Raw genomic sequence first — 25,052 nt, 5'->3', positions numbered from 1 at the left:
ATATATGCAGCTTGAAAAAGCACTCATCAATTTAAACCTGGGTTTAAACTGACTGGTCCATTTCCAAACTGCATACATTTGCATCAACTCAAAACAATTTGCATATATGTGATCATCCCTAAGGCCTCTTTACCACGGACTGTTTATAGGCAGTGAAATGCCTCTCAAACTCTTATAACTGCTTGCTGCTGCCTGGTTACTGCTCACTGCTGCAGTTTCCAGGCAGCAGAGAGCAGTTACCAGGTAGCACTGAGGCATTTCACTGCCTATCAACAGTCTATGGAAAAGAGGCCTAAGGCCTCCTTTCCACGGACTGCCGATAGGCAGTGAAATGCCTCTCAAACTCTCTCAACTGCTCACTGCTGCCTAGTAACTGCTCAATGCTGCTTGATAACTGCCTACATCTGCCTGTTAACTGCTTGCTGAGCACATGGCTCAACAGTTTGTGGAAAGGAAACCTAACAGTGACCGATGTGAAGGCTGCTGTTTTTTTTCTTCCTTTCAAATTATGCCAATTTCTTGGCTGTCCTGTATCTCTGGGGGCTCATTTCCACTAGGGCCTATTTGCAACTTTTCCCCGCACACAAATTCAGACAGGGGAATCGCAGCCTATTGAAATGAATAGGTTGTTTTCAAATTCATGTGCTGGGTGGGAAAAAAAACAAAACTGACAATCAGCAGTATTTTTTGCATCATGTGCAAATCCCCATAGCCATGCATGCGCTGCTAGAGGGCTTCAGATGCATTCTCTCGCACTGAAAAAAGTGCCACTATGCATCTTGGAGACGCGCTGTCACAAATGGAAACAGACCCTTCTACTTTCAGCCACAGATCCAAAACAAGTTTGAACACCAGTTGCTGTGCTTAAAATCTGGCCGTAATAGCCACGTGCTTGTTTGAGGTGTGTGATTCAGATGCCACATGCAGCCAAATACCGTAGATCAGCAGGACTGCCAAGCAATTGTTCTTTAAAAGGAAATAAATATTGCATACACTATCCATCACATCATTCTGCTGTTCACCTTCTGTGATAGCTTACACCAGAAAGCCAGTGCTGGCAGTTGAGAGGTCTGCATAAAGGAAACATACCTCAGGGCTGTAATCTGGCATGCCGCCCACTTGAAATTCCAACTACATCCAACGGCTTGAAAATGGACAAATGGAATGGCCTGAAATAGAATTCCGTTGGTCCATTTTTAAGCCGTATAAATTTTCATATAGAATTTTCATAGTTCTGCAGCATCTCAAAATGACTTGCATTTTCATTGCCCATCCATACTGCCAATCCCCACAAGCATTTGTCGGGGTTAAAGCACACCTGAAAGGGATATGGAGGCTGCCATATTCATCTGATTTAAAGGGGAACTGAAGTAAGAGGTATACGGAGGCTGTATTATTTATTTCCTTTTAATCAATACCAGTTGCCTGGCAACCCTGCTAATCATCTGCCTCTAATACTATTAGCCATAGCCTCTGAACAAGCATGCAGCAGATAAAGTCAGATCTGACATGCTTGATTCTGGTGTTATTCAGATACTACTGCAGAGAAATAGACCAGCAGGACTGCCTGGCAACTGGTATTGTTTAAAAGGAAATAAAGATGTCAGCCTCCATATCCCTCTCACGTCAGGTGTCCTTTAGTCATTTGCCTGTCAGCCTCTTTGTACCATTGCATGCAGCTGCGTACAAATGTGGCCAGGGCTGTCAGCAGCTGATCTGAGGCGGTTGGGAAATGCAACTATAACAATTTAAAATCAAACTTGTGACTTTACCTTAAAGGGCAACTGAGGTAAGAAGGATATGAAGGATGCCATATTTATTTCCTTTTAAATAATACCAGTTGCCTGGCTATCCTGCTGACCCTCTGACCCTAATTCTTTTAGCCACAGACCCTGAACAAGCATGCAGCAGATCAAGTGTTTCTGACAAGATTAGCTGCATGCTTGTTCCTGGTGTTATTCAGACACCACTGCAGCCATATAGATCAGCAGGGCTGACAGGCAATTGGTATTGTTTAAAAGGAAATAAATATGTCAGCCTCGATCTCATTCTTCAGTTGCCCTTTAAATCAGCTCCGAGTATCCACTGATGATAGGTGCCTACTAAACCTCTCTTAGGCCTCTTTTCCACGAACTGTTAGGCAGTGAAATGCCTCTCAAACTCTCACAACTGCTCACTGCTGCCTGGTAACTGCTTGTTGCTGCATGATAACTGCTTACTGCTGCCTGGTAACTGCTTGCTGAGCACACAGCTCAACAGTTCGTAGAAAGAGGCCTTACCCCAATGCTCAGTTCCAGGCTCTGATGCTTTTCTAGTCCTGTTCAAGCAATCGGCAGCAGAGGGTTTTTTTTTTCTTTGCATTCACTTCCAGCATCACAGACCTCCACAGCTGCAGACTGTAAACTTCTCAGGCAGCAGCGTGTGCCCTGTGCATTTGCAGTCTGATTTGCAAGAGGTTACCCAGCTAAAACGCAGCAAACTCACCCACAATTCAGCTCAGCTGCCGCATGGCACATGAACAAAGTTTTAAGATTGTTAAGGAGGATAGCCCAAACAATATCCGTGGACCAAAAAGACAGAGACAAGACACAGAACATTTATATCGCACTTTTCTCCTGGCGGACTAAAAGTGTCAGAGCTGCAACCATTAGAACATGCTCTGTAGGCTGCAGTAGCAGTGTTAGGTCCCGTTCACACTGCACGCATTCCCATCCGCGTTTTGGGAACGCGTGCAGGAGGCAAACACGCACGGCATCAGACAGTGCATAGACTGAACTGTCTGATGTTCACAACACTGCATGTGTTCCCGGACCAGTGCAGTCCGGGAACGCATGCTGCACGCATTTTTTGCAGAAACTTGCGGCTGACCTATTCACTTCAGTGAATGGGATCAGCCATACAACGCATAGAAACGCAGATGGCTGCTATCGTATGAATTGCATTCCGAACGCACGGCCATCTGCGTTTCATAATGTGAACGTGGCCTTAGGGACACTTGCCCAGAGCAGTGCTTTTCAGCGCAGTAAGATTTGGGCGCAGCCGGCACCACCATAGACTGCAATAGGAATTACATCTATAGCGGTGCTCAGTGAGTAACGTCGGTGCTGTCAGAAGACGGAGCTGAAATTGCTTTTAAAACACAATAATTCCCCACCATCCATGGCGGTATGGAGGGGAAATAGTAATTAACGCGGCCATATACCAGCTGTATCCTGCGCCCGGCGTCTCCCGGCACAGATTTCAAATGCCCACCTACTGAATATGTGCTGGCTTACTGAACAGGCAGAGCCGAGATTTGAACCCAGGTCTCTTGTGTCAGAGGCAGAGCCCTTAACCAATACACTATCCAGTCAGGGAAACGAGATCCAGAGCAAATAGAGGCACATGTTAAAACACCCCAAAAATTATGTTAGAGTGTGTCACTCATATTTTAGGTTGCAAGAGTACTGCAACCACTAATAAGGCTTATGATTCCTGTCACGATTAGGGTCCTCAGAATGTCGCTCTCCTGGTGTTTATTGAAAGATCCCGATAAAACGAAAAATAAAGTTACAACCTCCCAACAGAGGCGTAAAGACAATAGTAGAGTGTGGAGGCAACCAAAAAATATGAAAATTATTTAAAAGAACAATCTAAAAAGGAGCGGTATGGCTGGCTGACCTCTCCCGTCACTCTCCCAATTGTTCTCTTTATTTTTTGCCCTTTTTTGGTGGCTATTTAACCTAAGGGAGTGGTTACATCCCCAAAATTGTTGGTCAAAAGCCTACTGTGTGCAATAAACGTTTTAAAAGAATATCAAGTCACCGTGACTACTTTGAGACCTACAGGAGAAGTAAGCCAACCATAACTCCTTTTTAGACAGTTTTTAATGATTGTATAGTTTTTGGGCACCTCCACCCGCAGTAGCTGCGTAAGCCTTAGTTTGCGCTCTACTGTCTGTGCTTTCAGAAGGTATATAATATCTGTGCTTGGAGCTGGGGTTTAGTTTGTCTTTCCCCAAGCTATGATGAAAAACGGCAGAATTATATTCGTATAGCGTGATTTTTCATCTATATTCATTTCTGAACATGATCTGTAACCTTAAAATTCTTCCAGGAAGATGAACCAATCAATCAAGTCATAAAAAAACTGTAATACTTTAATGTCTATAGACAGAAGGGTAAAATCAAAACTGAAAAAAACAAACAAAACAAAGAAAAACCCCGAAAAAAAAAACAAATACTGTCTCGTTGTTGACTTGTAACCAATGATCCGTCTTGATACTAATTAAGCACCGGTGTAGAGTGGACAAGTTACACAGATGCATATTCCAATAGAGCTCTTCAATGTGTTTAAATATTCACAGGTGAAAAGTACATGGTCAATAACAGCTATTTTCAACCGAACACAAATTAAAGCAGCGGGGAGACGACTAAACACGTACAAGTTTTTTTAAAAAAAAAAGTTCCAATTGTCTGTACATTGTAATTCCAGACAGTCCAGTGTCCACTTTGCGAGAGCTGAGTCCTCATATTTGCCGGTACAGCCGCGCGGCAGAAGTTGGAGATCACCTCAAGGTCTCATTTGCCTAGTGCTAAACATTTGATATGGCTCATTTAATGACGCTCTTAGTGAGTTACCAATGAACCATCTCACAGGTATAATTACCGGCAGAGTCTGTAGGCCTGAAATTAGAGTCTTATGCACAAAGGTGTAGTCCATTAAACAGATACAGTGTCCTTAGCTTGACTTTGGATAAATTTTTTCATAGAAAAAGTTCTGTGACAACACGTAAAGTTCTCCGTCTTTTTCCCGCACGGCGTGGGCCCTGACAAACTGGAACTGCTCGAGTGCAAAGTCGTAAAACTCATTTTCCATCTTCCATATGTCTGACTGCTGAAGTTTGGCAGTGGTCTCCTTCGAGGGGGCTTTTTTCTCTGTTGTTTTTCTGAGGTGAGACTTCTTTCCTTTAAGTAGAGAAACACATGGGCAAGGTAGAGTGTTAATTCATTTATGTGATGAAAATTTTAATTTATAGCCAGTCCTCTACTTACAATTGTCATTTCAGAGCTACAAGCCTGTCCTCATGTACAAATTATACAATACTGTTTATTACAAATTTTTGTTGTTAAATGTCACAGTATTGTATAAGCCATTTTAAGTAGTTAAAAGCACTTTAATAGCACATTGAAAACAACCCAAAACAGTATAATGTCTAAATCTAGAGTTCTACAAAAGTAATTCATTTATCCATGATTAATACAGGATTCAATTAACAAATGAATGTCCCAGAATGGAACCTGTTTGCAAGTAAGGTTCACCTGTATTATGGAAAAAATACAGCTATCAGAAGTCCGTGATTAGTGCATGATATTTGTAATGCCAATTAATATAAATATCACATTTTTATTATTATATTTCATCTATAATGCGCCAACATATTCCATCACATTACACTTAGAGATTTTTATGCAAATGTATGCTGCTTGAAACCACTATCGACTTGGAATGATTTGTATCTTCTTGAACATTCCTTTAGGAGAGGACTTTGCTGTGAGGAAAACTTGCTAACAGCTGTAGCTCCTAGAAGAGTCACATGATCAGCTGAGAAGCCCCTGGAAACATTGAGGGGTAAGGGCTCATTCACACTATGTGCTGCACTGTCTGTTTTGACGCACTGCATATAGTATGCGATCCACATGATAACATGAAAGTCCGTAGACTTCCAGGTTACCATTCAAAGTACAGCTGTGCATTCCCATGGATTGCGATGTAACGCATCTGGGAACATTTGCACGATACACACGTTTTCCCGATAGGTTCTACTGTGTTGGGGCTGCAGATTTAACACATTTTAACACACCATGACCTGCATACCATGCTATGTGCACGCATGCACGAAATAGTGTTCATGCACGTGTTCTTTAGTGTGAATGAGTCCTAAGGCAAGGGATAGTTACCTCAGGAAGCAGAAGCTGGTTGTTTAGTCATTATGGAAAAGACAAAGAGATGCATTTATGCCAGTGTCAATCAGCTGTTCAAATCCAAAGAGGCAATAAAATCTGACTGATCATCAGTTTTATGAGGCGATTGTTATCTGTGTAATTTCCACCTTCACTGATGATTTTCAGCTATAAATTTTGCTTGCCAAATAAAAAAAGCGGAGACTGGCATGATCAACATTTTATAGAGTGCCAAATATTTGAAAGTGGAGAACAATATTAGCTTTCATGGAGCAAGTGAACAGAACTGCAAAGTGTCGTCAAAATGTAAATGCTGCAGGCAATAACAGTGCTGATCTCAACACAAAAAATAAAATTACACCTTTGTAAATATGGTAAATTTAACTACTTAAAAACGTCGCTAGTTGAAATGTACACCCTGTTTTGCTGCTGATCTGGCTGCCAGGGTGCAGATTTCAACTGAGAGCCACCGTGTGCACTCGCCGTTCTCGTCGCTCCCGCCGATCACGTCGCATTCTCCCCGCCGCAGCTCACTTGCCCTGTAGTCTCTATGACTGCAGAGCCCGGGGAACGGGTCAAGAGTCAATTTCATTGGCTCCTGACCCTGTCTATCCACGTTAGCAACTTCCAATGGCTTACATTGATAGACAGGGTCAGGAGGCCAATGAAAGTGGCTCCTGACCACCACACAGGAAATCTGCCGTAATAGCGACTGTGTAATGACAGAGAGTGCGGCCTCGCACATTGTGCCGCCTTGCAAGGACAGTAGGAGCATGTTTCCCATTTAATTGTGCTACCACGTAAATTGTCCTAATTATCTCCTCTTCCGCATCACGTACACTCTCGCAATTTACAGGGTAGGGAGGGGACACTCCAATCTACCTCTGTGCCAAATTGCAGCCCCGAGCCCCACTGCTTCCCGAGACAGATTTCTGTAATCAATCTTGGGAACCAGCAGGGTTCGGGGGCTGCAATCTGGCACAGAGCTAGATCAGGGGGACCTCTCTTTCCCCTGAAAGTGTACGTACCGGAGTGTATGTGGTGCGGAAGGAGAGATATTTCAGGAAAATTATTTTTAACTTCCCACTGAGAATGCGTGATACTCCGTGAGAAAGGCTGCTTCTGGGCGGCTTTATCTGTCATTACAACGGCAGAGTGGGTGGCCCAGGTTCCAGACATGCGGCGGTGACATCAATTATGGCGGGTATGTGGGCCAATTCGTTGTTATTCAATGGTGTTCCGCTGTTTCTAGTACCAGCGGTCTCTGGTCCTTAAGGGGGGCAGAGACCGCTGGTACTTAAGTGGTTAAAGAAATCCTGAAGCAAACAAATAAAATACCCCAGTAGTGGGAAGCCTCTGGACAGGCCAGAGTCTTCCAATATCATCTTCTTACCCATCATTCCAGCACAGGCTGTCCCAATTTCATTAGTGTGTGAGCACGGCTGTGGACAAACGGGTCCATACTGGGCACAAGCACCTTCGTTCTACTGGGCACACACAGACCTTACTAGCACATGCCTAGTGTGGACACGCTCCTTCATGGCTGTGCTCGCACACTGAGAAAAACTAGCCGGGTAGCAGAGGGGGACCCAGTACTAGAACTGTGGGGTGCAAGAAGATACAGGAACCCTCTTAACTGAGACATTTTTGTTTAGGATTGCTTAAAGTGGCAAGCTGATTTTTTTTTTTAAAAGCGATGGACAATCTATTGACAAACTACTATCTGGATCAGTTAACTGTCTGGACTCTGGGTGGTGACCTTACAATAGAAAACACATCTATAGTACGTACTAAGCATACGTAATATAGTGAAGATGTTCTAATTCTAATGCAGAGCGACATGAGTTAATTATATTATGTATAGGCATTGGTGCAAGAGTCTGGCTTCTTGTCAGTGCTGATTAGTCACCTGCCGTTCCACCAAATGTCTCCTGACTGCTGGAACTTTTGTGGAGGTAGGATGGGACACCAGGATAAGAGGCAGGCGGGCAATTAAGTGATGGGCAAATCCGGCGCGTACCACCTGGCCAACAGCAAAGACCCACCGGTGGTACGTGCGCCAGTTTGAAAAGCCCTGGTATAGACAGCTCAATTGTCCTATGTAGACGGTAAGGAGAATGGTCAGTGGCAAAACAGCAAGGAGTGCCAAACAATTATGATCATTTATGCTGGTTTTATGAATCACCACAGAGGATCGCTAAGAAACAATCCTGGGATACATTGACAGACATGTAGTAGTGTTAGAATCAGCCGTGTCTGCAGCTAGGTCCAGCAAGGAGAAATATAGTGTATATATTATTTAGCGTTTGGAGACCATGGCAAATACCGGCTCACGTAATGAAAAATGTAGTTCATCTGGAGTGCATTTTGCTTTGGAAATATTCATTATATAAAACTGATAAAAAATACCAAAGAGCAGCATTAGGTGGCAGCATAACACCTCTATGACAGCACAAGAGCCAGCTCAGCTTCCTAATGTCTCTGCAGCCTGAAAATTTGTCAGCAGGGTATCCACTCAGCTACTGGAAAAGAATCATTTGCATACACAAGTGCCCATTAGGCTTAACCCCAACTGTAGGCTAATGTATGAGGGGTTTATGGTTCAACAAAGCACATTGTTACTGGGGGTAGTACCTTTCCTTACAGAGACACTATGAAATATAAAACCAGCAACCAAAATCTGCCAATTACGTCTACACTTCAGTACCATTGCTCCTTAAAGCACAACTAAACCCGAAATTGAAATTGAAGCCGTAACTCTAAAAGTAAATATGTTTAGTGTAAATCGGCAGTATTACTATTAACACATGTTCATATGTGCAAAAGAGTTTTATATCTGTGCTTCCCTGAAGCTGTGAACCTATCCATCCATCCATCAGGAAGGTACCTACATCGCACTGGTAAGCACATTTGACTGATGAAAGACCACTTTGCTTCAATATACTGATTAGTTTCACATATCAGTTTGCTGCTATAAGGATTTGCTTTGTTTTGTTCAATTTTGGATTTAGTTAAGATTGATCTATATTGTATAGAGCACCACAAAATATGCTGGTATTTAATAAATCAATAATAATAACTGATAATTTCCGACAGGACCGATCAGGTTTCTGATCGATTTTGTGCAGATGTGATCGGAAAGAAAATCGATTTTCCGATTGTTTTCTGACCACTTCTACACAAAATTGACCGGAAATCTGATTGGGCATGTCGGAAATTATTGATTCGACCCGTCGATCTGATGGGAAATTGCATGGTGTGTACCAGGCATAAAATGTTGAATACTTAAAGGATACATGAGCGCTTAAAAAATGACTGCAGATTTACTTACCTGGGGCTTCCTCCAGCCACTAGTAGTCTCTGTGTCCGTCGCCGCAGTTCCACTGTCTCTCTACTGGGGTACCCTCTGTGTCCAGGAGCATTTTGTGCAGAGGCAGTACTACTGCACCTGCGCAGCACAGAAGTCACTGACCTGACTGCTACTAAGGGGCCCCAGGAGAGTGGCTAACTGCGGCGAGAGACACAGAGACTTCTAAGGGCCGGAGAAAGCCTGCAGGTAAGTAAATCTTCAGAAATGTTGTTTTAGCCTCATGTATCCTTTAAAGCAAACCTGAACTGAGCATAAACTGATGAGATTAACAATTGTACATATAGTCCTATTCTACAGGTGTCGAACTGAAGTCCCGCGGGCTGAATCTGATCTTGCTTGCCTCCAGCATCCTGCAATTGTCTCAGCGCAATTTTCAATTTTCGATTTTACTTGGTAGCGCACCCAGGCTATATACATAGGTTAGGATTTAGTTAGTGTTAGGTCCCCTCCCATAAGAGGATGACTTCTCCGCAGTGGGAGGGACGAGTACTTAACAAGTTGCATGTAAGCTGTTACAGGAAACCAACATCCTCCAGTGGTAGACAGGTGTGTATTTTATCCCACAAGTGGGGCTTGCACTCTCTTGCAGGTAGGCACTCATCTGTTTTTAAGTAGCGCTGTTCATTTCCTTGCTATGTACTAATTGTCTCAGCAGCATCTGACATTTCCAAAGAGATGGCAGGCCGTACCTGACATATGAAAATATGTGTAATTTTTTGCCTTTTTCGCATGCCTGAGTGCAGCCTCCCTATCGCCCATTGTCATTGGTTGTATACAAGTAGGGGACAGGTCTACAGTTGACCTGCATTTAAAGTACCCCAGACCTGGTCGTATATAATTTTAAAATTGTTTTATTGCTGGTGCTGTGACTTTTTCCGACCTCAATTATCACAAGCCCGCAGACAGCGCAGCTCCCCTGCACGCTGTGTGAAAGGAATCAGATACGGAACTAAAGCGGAAGGTGGAGGGGGCGGAGTTATGGTCGCACAGCGGGAGAAAGAACTGTCACTTCCTCCTCGCTCATATTCCACGCTCTGCCTCAGTCGAAGACTATGACGGAGCAGAACGGGGTCCACGGGGAGTACTGGAGCAGGGAGGATGGTGCTGTGACTTAGTCACAGCACCAATGGTAAAACATTATTGAACGTTTAAGGGGAGGGGAACTGGTCAGAGGTACTTTAAAGAACAGCGTCTTCACTCTATCCACAACAGCTGTTATCTGTTTAGCGCTGCCAGCCTGCCACCCATCACCCACCTGTCTGGGCATCAAACATTACGAAGGTACCTTCCAGTTTGCTGTGAGCGCACTCATGGAATGAAGTGAACAGCATAGGCTGGTGCTCTCCACCTCCTCCTTGCACATTAAGTGCAATGGACGCTTTAAGGAATTGTCCCTGTTCACAGTGGGACGTTGCCTTGGAGTCCCAGTATAACATGGAAGTTGCATCTCTTACATTACAGCCGCATTGCGTTGCAAGCAGTGAAGCAAAAGGTCAATGAAACACATGTATCTGTTAACACCCATTTTGCTATACCACACTGCATGCACTGCACCACACTGAACATCGCATAGGTGCTATTGCAGTGCATAAGCCACGATACAAAGCGCCCATTACACCACACTGCTGTGAACAGGCCTGACACTTGAAGGTGCCTGCCGAAGACAGGAGGTTGCCATATTTATTTTCTTTTAAGCAATACCAGTTGCCTGGCTGTCCTGCTGATCTTCTGCCTCTAATATTTTTAGCCATAGCCCCTGAACCAGCATGCAGCAGATCAGGTGCTTTTGACATTATTGCTAGATCCTTCAAGAGCATGCTTGTTCCTGGAGTTATTCAGACACCTCTGCAGCCAAATAGATCAGCAGAACAGCCAGGCAACTGGTATTGCTTAAAAGGAAATAAATATGGCAGCCTCTAAATTTAAAGAACAACTGAAGCGAGAAAAATATGAATAAACATTCAGGCCTCTTGCACACTGCATGCATTTCCGTTTCAGATTCTGCTTTTTAATCGGTTTTTACATCAGATTTTTAATCTTTACTGCGTGCTGCGTTTTTTTATCCGTTTTTCTGTTGAATGTATTCAGGGAAAATCGGAATTGAAAATCGGAAACGGAATCAGAATCGGAAAACGGATTTGCAGTGTGCAGGGAGCCTTAGGCCCACAACTTAAGAATCTGTTTTAGCTTTTGGAACCCTTTATGATTGTGTTTGATCCCCCTGTAGACCTACTCCCACATAGGACTTTCCTGGAATCTCACAGCATTATTTTGTGTTACAGTGTGGAAAAAAACTAAACTAAACCAGCCTAGTTCTAAGTAGGCTTTGGACTGCACATTTATGTTACTCCACATGTCAGTTCAAATCCTCTATGAAAAAGATGGAGGCTGCTATATTGCCCTCCTATAAAATTATGCTTCCCTAGCTATATTGTACATACTCTGCATAGAATACTATCTGAATCACTGCCACCTGAGACTAGTATGCAGATTGTGTGTTCAATGCTTCTTCCCTGAATGGCATATTAGTTCCAGGTGAATGATATAGAAAGCATTATAGCCACAGGAACAGTGTTGCAGCTGGGAAATTTGCATATTTAGAAGGAGCTGAAAGGGGAAATCTCCATGGCTGGCTGATAACAGGTGTGCTTTAAAAAGGTGCACTACAGGAATTTTCAAAAATTTCTTACATTCCCCCCTTCCCCTGCAAAAAAGCAAACAGAGGAGATACTATGTGAAAATATGTTTTCTTTATTTAATTCCATCTGGCTCAGGCCTGCACTTTTACTAGTAAATATACTGACTGTAACTGACTGACTGGGTCCCGTAGCTCCATGTCCTGTAAAAATGGCAGTACAAGTGTGATGATGGGATGGACTGGTTGCTGTCCTGACTCCTCCCCATCATCACAGATGCACAATACAGCTTGCTTTTTGCTCTGCAGATTTAACTTGCGAGTGGGTCAATTAGGAGTGGCCACATGACTAAAAGTAGGAAGAGCAACGAGATGTCAGATTTATGTTCGTAGCTTTACAGTAGAAAGTATGTAGCTGAAGGTGATGACACGGGCCTTAGCTACACAGTTCACCTCATTAATCAAATGTAGTTTTGCACACCTAGATTGTGTTAGCCTGTGTCACCTACTTAGCCACTATGATAGTAAAGCCCATTGTACTCAGAAGAAGTGGAATTTGAAGACCCCACCCCCTCTATCCTTTGGTGGGCAGTTCAGGGCCAAGTGTTCTAGAGACAGGCTGCTAGCTACAGAAGAGGAACAGAGCACGATGCAGCAGTTTCCAGAGGGATGAGGAGAAAAATGAGCCAGGGGTCAGTTGGACCAAGCTAAATTTCTGGCATGCCTGATTCTTAATAAAACAAATGTACATAAGCGCTCACAAGTAAAAATTAATCTTAAGAATAATAAAAGAGCATGAACAAAACAACAAAACACATGAGGTGGAGCGCTCCCTAGCTCTTTGTGATTAGCTCCAACAAATGATAAACGTTTTGGGTAAGCGCTCAGAGTTCCGTCTCTATAGTAAACAGAAAGTTCACAGTCTGCAATCAATCTTCAGCAGGTAAACAGACACTGTCAGCAGGGCAATAATTGCCCACTCCCAATATAGAAAGACTCACCAGATTGTATGGCCAGATCGGGCCCGACTTCACTTTAGGGGTATAGGCCACCCCTCAGCCACTCTGGCAACCTCCGCCTCTGGGCACCCTCCTATACTGGGTTCCTTCTGGATTGTGTGTCGTTAGTACCTTCCTTATAGCACTGGGAAATCCAGCCAGGAGCTCTGATCGACACACACACACACACACACACACACACACACACACACACACACACACACACACACACACACACACACACTGCAGCCTGCACAACTCATCAACAATAACACCTGTTCACTGGGAATCCTGGCCATACAATCTGGTGAGTCTTTCTATATTGGGGGTGGGCATTCATTGCCCTGCTGACAGTGTCTGTTTACCTGCTGAAGATTGATTGCAGACTGTGAACTTTCTGTTTACTATAGAGACTGAACTGAGCGCTTACCCAAAACATTAATCATGCTTTGATTTTTAAGTGACAATGGGGGGGTGGGGGTGTGTGACTCCTATACACACTCTTGATTCATGTCTGAGACGGTCCTTAATGACTGCCTCAGCCAAGTAGCTTAAAGGACAGATGGAATGTGAAAAAAAAAGATCTACTTACCTGAGGCTTCCTCCAGCCGCTGGAAGCCTATCTGTCCGTCGCCGCAGCTCCAGAGTTCCGGGATCCCCTCCGTTGCAGATGCCAACCTTGCCCGGTTGTCATCTTCTGTGCCTGTGCGAGCGCGACTGCGCAGACCACTCCAGGCCACGTGAGCGCTATCAGTGCAGCTGCACAGGGGCACAAGATGCTGACCTGGCGAGGTCGGCATCTGCAATGGACGGGATCCCGGGACACTGGAGCTGCGGTGAGGGACAAATCGGCTTACAGGGACTGGAGGAAGCTCCAGGTAAGTGGATCTTTATTTATTTCTTTCACCTCCCATCTGTCCTTTATAGAGGAACTTTACTGAAGGACAGTAGTAACAGAAAAAATAAATAAATCCATGAATTGTAAATTGAGTTAAAAAATAGAAGATAGATCAAGAAATTGATATTCACAGTGTAATGTGTTCATGCTGTTCGATCTACAATAAGCCTGCGAGTCAAAATCTTTACTACTGGCAGATGAGCGGGAAAAAAAAACAAAAAACACAGCACCAACTGCCATTCTCTGTAAACACACCTACTAACAATAAGATGGACTATAATATGCACAGAGGGAGATACTGCTTGCGTGTCAGTTGGATTTCCCACAATGCAACGAGGCTCACAGACAGGTAACGGTCTGGGCTATGCATGGCCCTAGCATCACACTCTGTGAGGAGTTTTACCTCGATATCAGCCATATAGACTTCCCTGATGGTCTATTTGAGAAAAAGTAAAGATTTCTCTTGGCAAAGGGGGAATCGGCCACTGATTGTGATGAGGTTCAAAACCTGGGTTAAAGTTCCTCTTTAAGGTGAAAGAAGCAATCCTTCAGTCACTGTGCTGTGCAAAGCTTAGCAAGTTTTTAAAACTGATCCAGCAACATCCCTGCCATCAGTTTTATTTACGCAGTAATTTGCTGTTTGCAAAAGTAATCTCACCAACTATGAAATTTTGAAGCCATCTCTGATAAATACAACGATAAAATTAAGGCTCCCTTTATACCCACTAAACTTTGGCACCATTCCTCAGTTATACAATCTCTTTCACAGCAGAACATTTCAGAACCAGTAATCATTTTCTCTACTCATAAAATAGCACTTTTGCAAAACACACAAGGAGTAGTCTGATAATACTGGAATAATGGTTCCTGGTTCAGGAAGTAGGCATGTGAATAATGTATGATCATTCAGTTATCTGAAGATACAAGACAGGAAAATACAACCTGCCCGATGCAAAACAGGCAAGTTTTCCTATATTCAGAACTGAATTAAACTCCCAAAGTTGTGTAGCCTGCAGTCCACAGTAACCCACATCATACATGCTGAGGACCACCTACGTTTACTTGTTAAAGGGTATTGAACCACAAATAGGCTGCATAGGACCAGCCCTCTATGGTCTTCATTCTGCTCTTCATCTTCTACTCAGTAGTGTATGTCCTGGTTTGGGTTTGTCCATGTCCTGGCACTTCCCCTTATGATCACCACATGGCCAGGTTTATAGACACTTCCTCCCTACACTCTAAATCAATGCAGAAAAGCAAATCCATGGTAGTGTGTGTACAGGGGGTGGGTGGGGGTATCATAGCACTTTCATGACGGATGGGTAGAGCACACTAATCAGTACTACTAGTCTTTCCCTGGACATATACAGTAACTGCGTGGATGGACCCCAGAAGGGAAATAAAGATTGCATGTAAGCATTCAGGTTATAAAACTGTTTATACAAGCTGTAGTTGTCTGAATATAAGTTCTACTTTTCGTAATTGTGTTGCTCCATTTAGAGGGATCCGCTACAACATCTTATTGATAAGAATGGACAATGAGATGCAAATATTCCCAAGTTGATACATTTTATAAATTTGCATACAGCATTTGCATAATCCTGTATTTATTATATTTAAAATTAATTTAACTCATTTTCAAACTGCATTAATCTGCATACAAAATGTGCATAATCCTGCATCAACTCTGAATAATTTCCATCTCACTTGACCAACCTTACTTATGAACAGCCTGAAGAGTACAGGTGAAGCCAATAAATGTAGAACAGTTCATTTAGACACCTATTACCCATAAGTGCTTAATGATCAGATTTCTGGCAGTCCTAATGTCGATAAGAAAAAGTAAAATGTTGCTGGTTCAGTGTTAGTATCCCCAAGTATAAGTTATGATATTATGCACATCAAAAATGGGAGGGTTAAATACTAGGACAAAGGGAAACTTAGACTAGGTATGAGGGCAATGGCAGTGTCAGGAATCTGAGGATCCCTAAATCCAAGACAGGTAAAAAGGGTGCCAGACATTTTGGCAGCGCCATAGACTGTAATGTGAATTACGGTATAGTGGCGCTCAAAAGGTAATATGGTTGCCGGCAAAAAGCGGAGCCCAAATTATGAAAACAAAAAAAAAACCTAACAAAAAACCAGGACAATTCAGCCAGCAGCAATAGTTGTAGCTAAATTGCATCTTACCCGGAGTCCATGGCGGTCTAGAGGGGGAATAGTAATCTATAACGCTGGGAAATTGGTAATTGCAAGGTGAGCTGTTTTCTGGGTTCACCCTGCCCCCAAATTTACCGGCGCCTTTTTTACCTAAATGCCCCTGAACCTGGCACCCCACTAACACAACAACCAAGATGTCCGTGCCACAGCCATATGTTCACGAGTTCATAGAAAGCACAATTGCGCTTTGACCAGAAAAACTTGTCACAACTCTTGGCTACGGACCACCTGACAAACGGTCTCCTACAGGAATATTTTACAGGCAACTTGCACCAATTTTCAGAAATAAAAGAACTGTCTAAAAGTGGCTTTTGATTAAGCAGTGTCATGTGCAGCCCTAAACTTCTCCTGTCCTGAACCCTTGCAGGACAAAATGGAAGCTGTATCCAGTTACCTGAACGGTAGAGTTCTGTGGCGCCTCTGAAGAAACGAGGCAACGCGGCCTCCAGCAACATAATGAAGTCGTCCAGCTCTTCCGTCACTCCCACTAAAAAGTATTCGTTAATCAGGTTGTATTTGGCTTGGTCCAGGGCCCATCTGCTTCCAACATTCCTGAAAGACAACTCAGTCAGACACCAGCTCTACAGGCTAAAAATAAACAGCTAGGCTGTCTGTTGCATATTAACAATAGCAAGTGTGCACATACAGAAAAAGAAAACTTATGACAAACATATTTTGCATTTTCCACTGGTTACCATGGTAACTGTTATACAAAAAGTGCATTAACAAATATATGTGAAATAATAAGTTGCAAACAATGCTTTTCTTGCTACAACTCCATGAAGTCTCATTGAATTGGACATAAAGGAATTCTTTGCATCAGGCATTCTTCAAATAAATGCAACACCATCTGCATGCTAAGTGCCAGACATCTGTACTATAGAATGGTCTGGCTTTCTGCCTGCATGGGAGCCTGTCAGCTGAAAGAGGCACTGTAGGGATATATAGTAGAATGCAGTAAATGATTCAGGATACTCACTTTTACAGTAATTGTCCTAGTTACAGCATGGGAAACACTTCCTATATCTATATATTGCTGTATATTGGTATGTATCCCCACCCTGCCAGGAAAGCTTAGCCTAAGCTGTGTAGCTATGCGGATTTCTCCTCCTAGAGCATTCTAGGGGACTAGGTATTATTTGAACTGGTGTTGGAACGCTCAGTAAACAAACATTCTGCAGAGCTGCACCTGACAGGACTAAAGATGTCACCAACTGTGATATATTTCAGAATGTAAAACCAGGGACTATAGAGATTTTACAATTGGCAAACACTAATAATAAATGTATAAATAAATATTGTAAAAAAAAATAAATTGTTTATTAGGTTATTTTCACTACAGTTCCTTTTAAGCTGCCCATATACTTAAAGAGACACTGAAGCGGGGAAAAAATGATGATATAATGATTTGTATGTGTAGTACAGCTAAGAAATAAAACATCAGGAGCAGAGACATAAGTCTATTATTGTTTCCAGTACAGGAAGAGTTAAGAAACTCCAGTTATCTATACAAAAGAGCCATTGAGCTCCACGACTTTCAAAGTCACAGAGAGTTCTGTCTTTTAAAGAGAACCTGTACTGAGTAAAAATGTTTAAAATAAACACATGAGGTAACTTCAAATGAACATTGCATAGTTACCTTGCCATCAGTTCCTCTCAGAAGCTCACCATTTTCTTCTGACAATAATCCCTTCCAGTTCTGACAATATTTTGTCAGATCTGAAATATATCAGTTGCTGTCAGTAAAATATCAGTTGCTGTCTGTTATAGCTGAGAGGAAAACTGATGTACCAGGTAATGTCCATATTTCCCTATGGCTCAAGTGGGCGATGTTACAGTTTAACAGTGTGCTGACCAGGAAGCTGTTATGGAGTAATGGTCATTTTCAAAATGGAGGATGGAAAATTCCCTAGATCACAGTGAACAAACAGGACGCGGGACAGGAGAAAGACACTGAGGAGTAGACTACATGGAAGGTAAGTATAACTTGTATATGCTTATTTTGACTTTTAAAATTTCAGTTCAGGTTTTCTTTAAAGCTTGCTATCTCAACTGTCAGTCACTGTATTTTCTTTTTCTCTCCGCAGGACAGGTCAAAAGTTCACTGGCTTGCTTTGTAAAATCATGAAGAATGCCAAGTAGTGTGTAAACTGCAAATATTAGAGAATGATACAATATGTTATAAAAAACACTATATAGCTGAAAATCTATCTGATTTGATGACTATAGTTGAATTGGATAAAAAACAGTGTCGCCAGGTGCATGCCCGATCAATGATGCGGCCAAAATCGGTCGCATTAATTGGTTGGACATACTGCAAGATGTAGAACCAACTTGCTTGATTGGGTGCACAGCGGTAACTACGAGCGACATCCGGATGAGCAACGAAACCCCCGACACTGCCCCTGCCCACCATGTTCAATGTGCCCCCCCCTTCCCCCCCCCCCCCATGCACAGTGCACAATATATTATCTGTCCATGTCCGCCGTTTGTCCATTGCTGGCTCCTGACACAGTCCTTGGTCCACACACATGCCCTGCGTGGTTGCCAGAGGAACGCGTGCAACGTCACACATGCGGACACAGTTCCTATGCTGTCCTTTTTTTTTCTTTTTGTCACTGAAAGAGTTAAAATTCCATGGCTCTGAATGACAGTTTCTCTTCAGTCAGTAGCAACTGTCACTGATCACTAACTACAGGCTTGCATGGAAGAGAGATAATTCTAAAGGTTTGTACGTATAGTTGACTAAGCTGAGGCATCTCGATAAAAGCCACCTCAGCCAATTATCAAGTGTGTGTATGGCAGCTCCTCGACTCCCAACCCGTGAGCAGTCTCTGCCTGGCAGATTAGCTCACCCAATGGGTGCCCAACGGCACTGCTCCACCGTGTGATGTCTATTTAACATTTTCAAAAAATACCCTCTATCTGCGCTAGCGAGAGCAGATATTTGCTGGGTGCACACCGAGCGGATTTTGTATGAGATCCGCCGGCCGCATCCGCGTGGCGAATGTATCTCTATGGGCTGGTGCACACCAGCGGTTTGAGGTTTTTAGCAAACCGCAAACGTGCAGCAAGAGGCATGTTTGCGGCTTGCTAAAAACCTCAAACCGCCGGTATGCACCAGCCCATAGAGATACATTAGCCATGTGGATTTTCAGGCGGATTCGGCCGGCGGATCAGCTCGTGTGCACTGGGCCTTAAAGTAGATCCGAGACAAACTTTTGCTGCCTTCATTTTTCAGCCCCTTACATATAGTTTGTTGGGCATTCTTCCCCCCAAATGTTTTTTTTATTTTATTTATTACCTAATTGCATGTAAATTAATGTATCCATGTCCCTAGCATCTAGGCATTCTGAGTCCCATGCTGCAAGTGCTCATAGGAGCTCAGCCTGGGGAGGAAAAGGCTTTTGTTGAAGCATGTACGGAGCTTTCAGGGGCAAGGAGGAGGAAAGGGAAGTGGAGTTTGCACAGGCTGAAGGGTGGAGATGCAGAGCAGCATGCCTGTGTAATGATAGGTAGAATATGGCTGCTCTCATTGTATCACAGGGAGAAATAATCACGTACTGTTGAAGCTGTTTGCAGCTAGATTTACTTTGTAAACCATCTATACTTTAGATAAGATATATAGGGCCTGATTCACAAAGCGGTGCTAACAGTTAGCACGCTGGTGAAAAGCCCTTTATCATGCCTAAACTCAGTGTAGGCATGATAAGTTTAGGTGTGATAAGCTTAGGTGTGATAAACTTAGGCGTGATAAGTTTAGGCGTGATAAGTCTAACCACTTGCCGACCGCCCACAGCCGATGGGCGGCGGCAAAGTGGACGCCAAAAGGACCGCAATACGCCCAAGGGCGTTGCGTCCTTTCGGCATGCCGGGGAAAGAGATCGCGTCATTGATGACGCGCGCTTCCCCGGCAACTGGCTCCGCCCAACCGCGACGACAACCCGCCGGCCGTTCGGAAGCGCCGTCGGGTTGTTAACCCCACGATCGCCGCTACAAAGTGTATAATACACTTTGTAATGTATACAAAGTGTATTATACAGGCTGCCTTCTGCCCTGGTAGTCCCAGTGTCCGAGGGACCACCACGGTAGGCTGCAGCCACCCTAGTCTGCACCCAAGCACACTGATCTCCCCCCCCCTGCCCCCTGATCGCCCACAGCACCCCTCAGACCCCCCCTGCCCACTGTTTACACCCAATCACTCCCCGAAACACACATCAATCACTCCCTGTCACTATCTGTTAACGCTATTTTTTTTTATTAGGTCCCTAACTGCACCCTGGGGACTCCTGATCACCCCCCCCCCACCACCACTCATATTCTCCCCATACCCCCCCCCCCCCCGTGTACTGTATGCATCTATCCCCCCAGATCACCTGTCAATCACCCGTCAATCACCCCCTGTCACTGCCACCCATCAATCAGCCCCTAACCTGCCCCTTGCGGGCAATCTGCTCACCCACCCACACCATCAGATCGCCTGCAGATCCGACATCAGATCACCTCCCAAGTGCATTGTTTACATCTGTTATCTACCCTAAACACCCACTAATTACCCATCAATCACCCCCTATCACCACCTGTCACTGTTACCCATCAGATTAGACCCTAATCTGCCCCTTGCGGGCACCCAATCAACCGCCCAAACACGCTCAGATTGCCCTCAGACCCCCCCCCCCCTTATCAGTGCATTATTTACATATGTTCTTCCCTGTAATAACCCACTGATCATCTGTCAATCACCCATCAATCACCCCCTGTCACTGCCACCCATCAATCACCCCCTGTCACTGCTACCCATCAATCACCCCCTGTCACTGCCACCCATCAATCAGCCCCTAACCTGCCCCTTGCGGGCAATCTGATCACCCACCCACACCATCAGATCGCCTGCAGACCCGCCGTCAAAGGCTCGATTGACAACTACACCAATAATACACAGAGACATGTTATACCTGATGGAAATTGCTGATCGGTAAAAAGAATACATGATGGAGGGTGCCCAATGTGTTTACAGTGGATGTGTACTATTATTGGGGGGTTGAGAGTGCACTGCTGATGTCTCTGCCTTGGTTGCTAGGGGATCTTGTAACTCATACGGAACCTCACATAGTTTGTTGTAATGTTCTTTTCACTTTCAAAAATAGCCATTTGAGTTGTCATGTTCTTTGTAGTAATCTCTGTTGTGGGCTTTATACTGGTACATCCAACGGAGTGATGTGGAGAGTCAGCAGGAAGTACGCATAGTGCGCAATTCATTACCTGCATTTCTCATCACCGGTGAAATAGCTGGGGAAGGCAGAAAAAGCACACTCAAGAATAGCTTATATATTGCAGAGAAATGGAAAATAGAAGTATTTAAAAGTTAACTGCCATGACTGATGTAACTTGGGGTAAACTTGCATTTAACGCATCATTAACTCTTTGTGCCCGTTTCTTATCAATGCTCATGCAGTGGCATCAAATACTCAGCTAAGCAATGAATTGAAAGTTACTTTAATTACTGAAAGTTGAATTTGCTGAGAATCGGGATCCTGAGCCCCATGATAGACACGAGAAGCATTGTTTTTATTCCGCCAAGGAAACTACCTTAAATCAACAGTTTGATTGAGTTGTATGATTCTTGGTCTCTTTGGGAATCATTAAAAGATTAAGATGTGCATGATGTACAGCTGCAGGTTAGAGGAAATTGCATATTTTCCTGGAGATTATTAGCACCTAACAGCACAGTAACACTTTTATAGATTATTTTCAACAAACAAATTGGTACTAAAGCTGCAACTGCACAACCATAAAGCCTGTAAAATATACATCGTTAAGTGGTAATGTACACACAGAAAACACGCCAGCTATCCAAGCAGGAAAAATAAGTTATTAGCGCATGCCAGAGGGTTATATCTGGTACATCAATAGGAGCTTCCTCGGCAAAGCTGGAGACGGGAACAAAAAAAGTGCTTTTAACATTAAATGGTTTCTTCCTATATTACTCTGCATTAAAAAGTGACAGCTGCAATTTCATTGTTTAGTGAGGACTGATACTATTTTTTTTTCTTCCAGTCTTTATTGCACTTAGATGCAAAAAACACACTTTTAAGTCTTGCACAACACGCAATGAAAAGTCTTCATTTCACATATAGTTGCTGTGTTCTGTGTTTATAGCAACCAGGTCAAAGTGTCAAATTAGTTCTGCTGATTTATGGAAATCCTATAATAAAAAAACAACAAAATAATAATAAAAAAAAAACCTTGAAGTATTAACTCCGTTTTACTTTGCAGGGAGCACTGAAATGGTTTAACGGAAACCTGTAATGTGCCCCCCCCCCCCCCAAAAAAAAATCACCTACCTGGGGCTTCTGCCAGTCCCCTGTAGCCTCCCTGTGCCCGTGCGGTCTCTGAACGATCCTCCGGTCCCCCACCATGATGCAGTTTTGTTACCACCGACATACAAGTTGAATGACACTGAGCCGCGTTGCCGGGAGCATCATGCGCAGGCGCAATACCTCACGGCCAGAGCCACACAGGACCAGTGCATGCGACTTGCGGTAACAAAACTGAGCCGTGGCGGGGGACCGGAGGATCGTTCAGAGAAGGCATGGGCACAGGGAGGCTGCAGGGGGCAGGCAGAAGCCCCAGGTAAAAAACTTTTTGGGGGCACATTACAGGTTTCCCTTTTTTTTAGGATTTCCATAAATTGTAATTAAGATTTTTTTTTCCAATAGAGGTTATCATTCTGTAGCTAATCTTTTAGAGCCAAGAGGAAGTTCTGACTTAAGTTCCACTTTAACCACTTAAGCCCACAGGGTTGAAATTTTTTTACATCCGAGCAATTTTCACCTCCCATTCATTTGCCAATAACTATCACTACTCATCACAATGAATTGATCTATATCTTGTTTTTTCCGCCACCAATTAGGCTTTCTGTGGGTGGTACATTTTGCTAAGAGCCACTTTACTGTAAATGCATTTTAACAGGAAGAATAAGAAAAAAACGGAAAAAATTCATTATTTCTGGAAAGATGGATATCATTTTAAAGCTCTCTTTCTCCTCTTTCTGGCGACCCCTAAATCGTTGCCCTACGCCTTTTAGTTTTCTTTATTTTCGCGATTGAAATAGCGGCCGCGGCAATTTCAATCACGAAAATAGCGAAAACTAAAAGGCATAGGGCAGCGGTTTATATATCATTGGAAATAGGAGAAAGAGAGCTTTAAAATGATATGCATCTTTCCATAGTTTCTGCACTGCTCGGAGTCCCTGCTATGTCTTCAGTGGTTGGGCAGGGTCAGGGGAGTAGAGGCATGGAGAAAGAAATACAGCATGTCCTAAAGTATGAAAAGTGCTACCTAATATTGTTCTAGTTATCCATAGGATATTAAAAAGACACAAGGAAATTTAAATCAGGGCTGTGGAGTCGGAGTTGGAGTCAGAGTCGGGGCAATTTTGGGCACCCAGAGTCGGAGTTGGATTCGGAGTCGTGGTTTCATAAACTGAGGAGTCGGAGTCGGGTGTTTTTTGTACGAAATCCACAGCCCTGTTAAATATTAGACTAAGGAGTCGGAGTCATTTTAGTTACCCGGAGTCGGAGTTGGAGTTTCATAAACTGAGGAGTCAGAGTCGGAAGATTTTTGTACCGACCCCAAAGCCCTGATTTAAATATCAGCACTTCACTGCTGCTTGCAGTGAGAAAAGCCCCTAGTGAGTAAAACGTAGCTTCTTTTACTCCTCTAAAACCTTAGAAAATGGACATTAAAAAAATAGAGGTAGTCGTAGTGTACAATGCCACTGCCTACATAAAATAGGACTGCCTGACCAGATGGCGACTACAGTTTTATCAACATTTCAGATAGGACCTAAATACTCATCAGTGTTCATTATTAATTTCTTCTACTGTTCAGACCTAGATAATCTGAATAAATGTAACCAGAGAACATTCATCAACAATAACTTATTGATGGAGTACTTCATTGGCAGTGGTAACGCAAGAAGGAACTGTTCTACCTTGGGTGAGTTTGAAGAAGAAAGTAAGATGGATCGATTTGATAATACAAGGTTTCCAATCAGGGTGTTTACAAAAATCTTATGGACCTGAATTCCAATGAATATCAAACCCAATAGAAAGTAAGGTGAAGCTGTCAAAAACAATGGAGTAATTGGTACCTCCTGTGTTCAGTCACAACAGATTAACTGTATCCTGAATTACTGACAATTTTAAATTAAGAATTTGAGAGGGATATTTCCATGTACCGTAACCCTAGAATTACCAAACAACATCCTAGAAATCAGAGATACTTGCTAGGAAAAAAACACCAACAACCAACCCCAACTGGCTGAATAGACCACTGAGGGCCATGCTGAAACGTGTACAGTGCAACAGTTATTTGTTAGCCGTCAAGATGGTTAGGAGATTTGAGATATATCAATTCATCAACAGTATTACTGCAAGGTTGTAGAGTGTCATAAGATCTATGTGGAGAATATCTGAAGGGACCACTTTGTAGAAGAATCTGAGATCATATGAATTCCATTTATCATTACTGTGGATTCTCGCACTGCAAGATATGCAGGGAGAGTTTGGCGAACCCTAGTAATTGTTGAGCCCTCGGGGTGTGAATAAAAGCTTCACTTTTCCCTCATCACTGTAGTCTCCTCTCTCTCCCTCACTGAATACTAGTGCAAGTCTACCCCTGTTAATATGTCTCCCGGTGTTCACTTCTTTCACAGTATCATTTCTGCCACTTGCTGGTAACTGTTTGTGTTAATATAGACATCACAGTTTTAGATGACCTTCTATGGAGTGTCCATTTTTGGATGATGCCCAAAAAGTTGTTCCCACATTTCTTGTAAATAGGACATTTTATTAATCTCATATTTTCTCCATTCAATTGACTTTATGGTCATTACTTTATTCCTGTTACTATAGTAGTACAAATCCCTGGTATGAGTGCTAGGAGGGTCAATGCAGATTTGCGAGCATGGTGTTTAATTAGCTTG

At 43.3% G+C, this 25,052-nt stretch overlaps 1 protein-coding gene across 1 annotated transcript in view; it reads right to left on the bottom strand.

Annotated features, from left to right (window-relative positions):
* Nucleotides 1-4,117: 4,117 nt before the first annotated feature.
* HS2ST1 (heparan sulfate 2-O-sulfotransferase 1) overlaps nt 4,118-25,052 on the bottom strand; it is a 247,338-nt gene continuing 226,403 nt past the window's right edge. The window contains exons 6-7 of the mRNA XM_068239852.1: nt 16,458-16,615; nt 4,118-4,946 (exon numbers count right to left, since the gene is read on the bottom strand). Of these exons, the coding sequence (XP_068095953.1) occupies nt 4,720-4,946; nt 16,458-16,615 (385 nt within the window). The 3' untranslated portion in view covers nt 4,118-4,719. The remainder of the gene's footprint in view (nt 4,947-16,457; nt 16,616-25,052) is intronic.

The sequence above is a fragment of the Hyperolius riggenbachi genome, chromosome 6 (assembly GCF_040937935.1).
Source record: "Hyperolius riggenbachi isolate aHypRig1 chromosome 6, aHypRig1.pri, whole genome shotgun sequence".
Classification (NCBI taxonomy): Eukaryota; Metazoa; Chordata; class Amphibia; order Anura; family Hyperoliidae; genus Hyperolius; species Hyperolius riggenbachi.
Note: the sequence above shows the minus strand (reverse complement) of the source record. Positions and strands in the feature narration are given on the sequence as shown.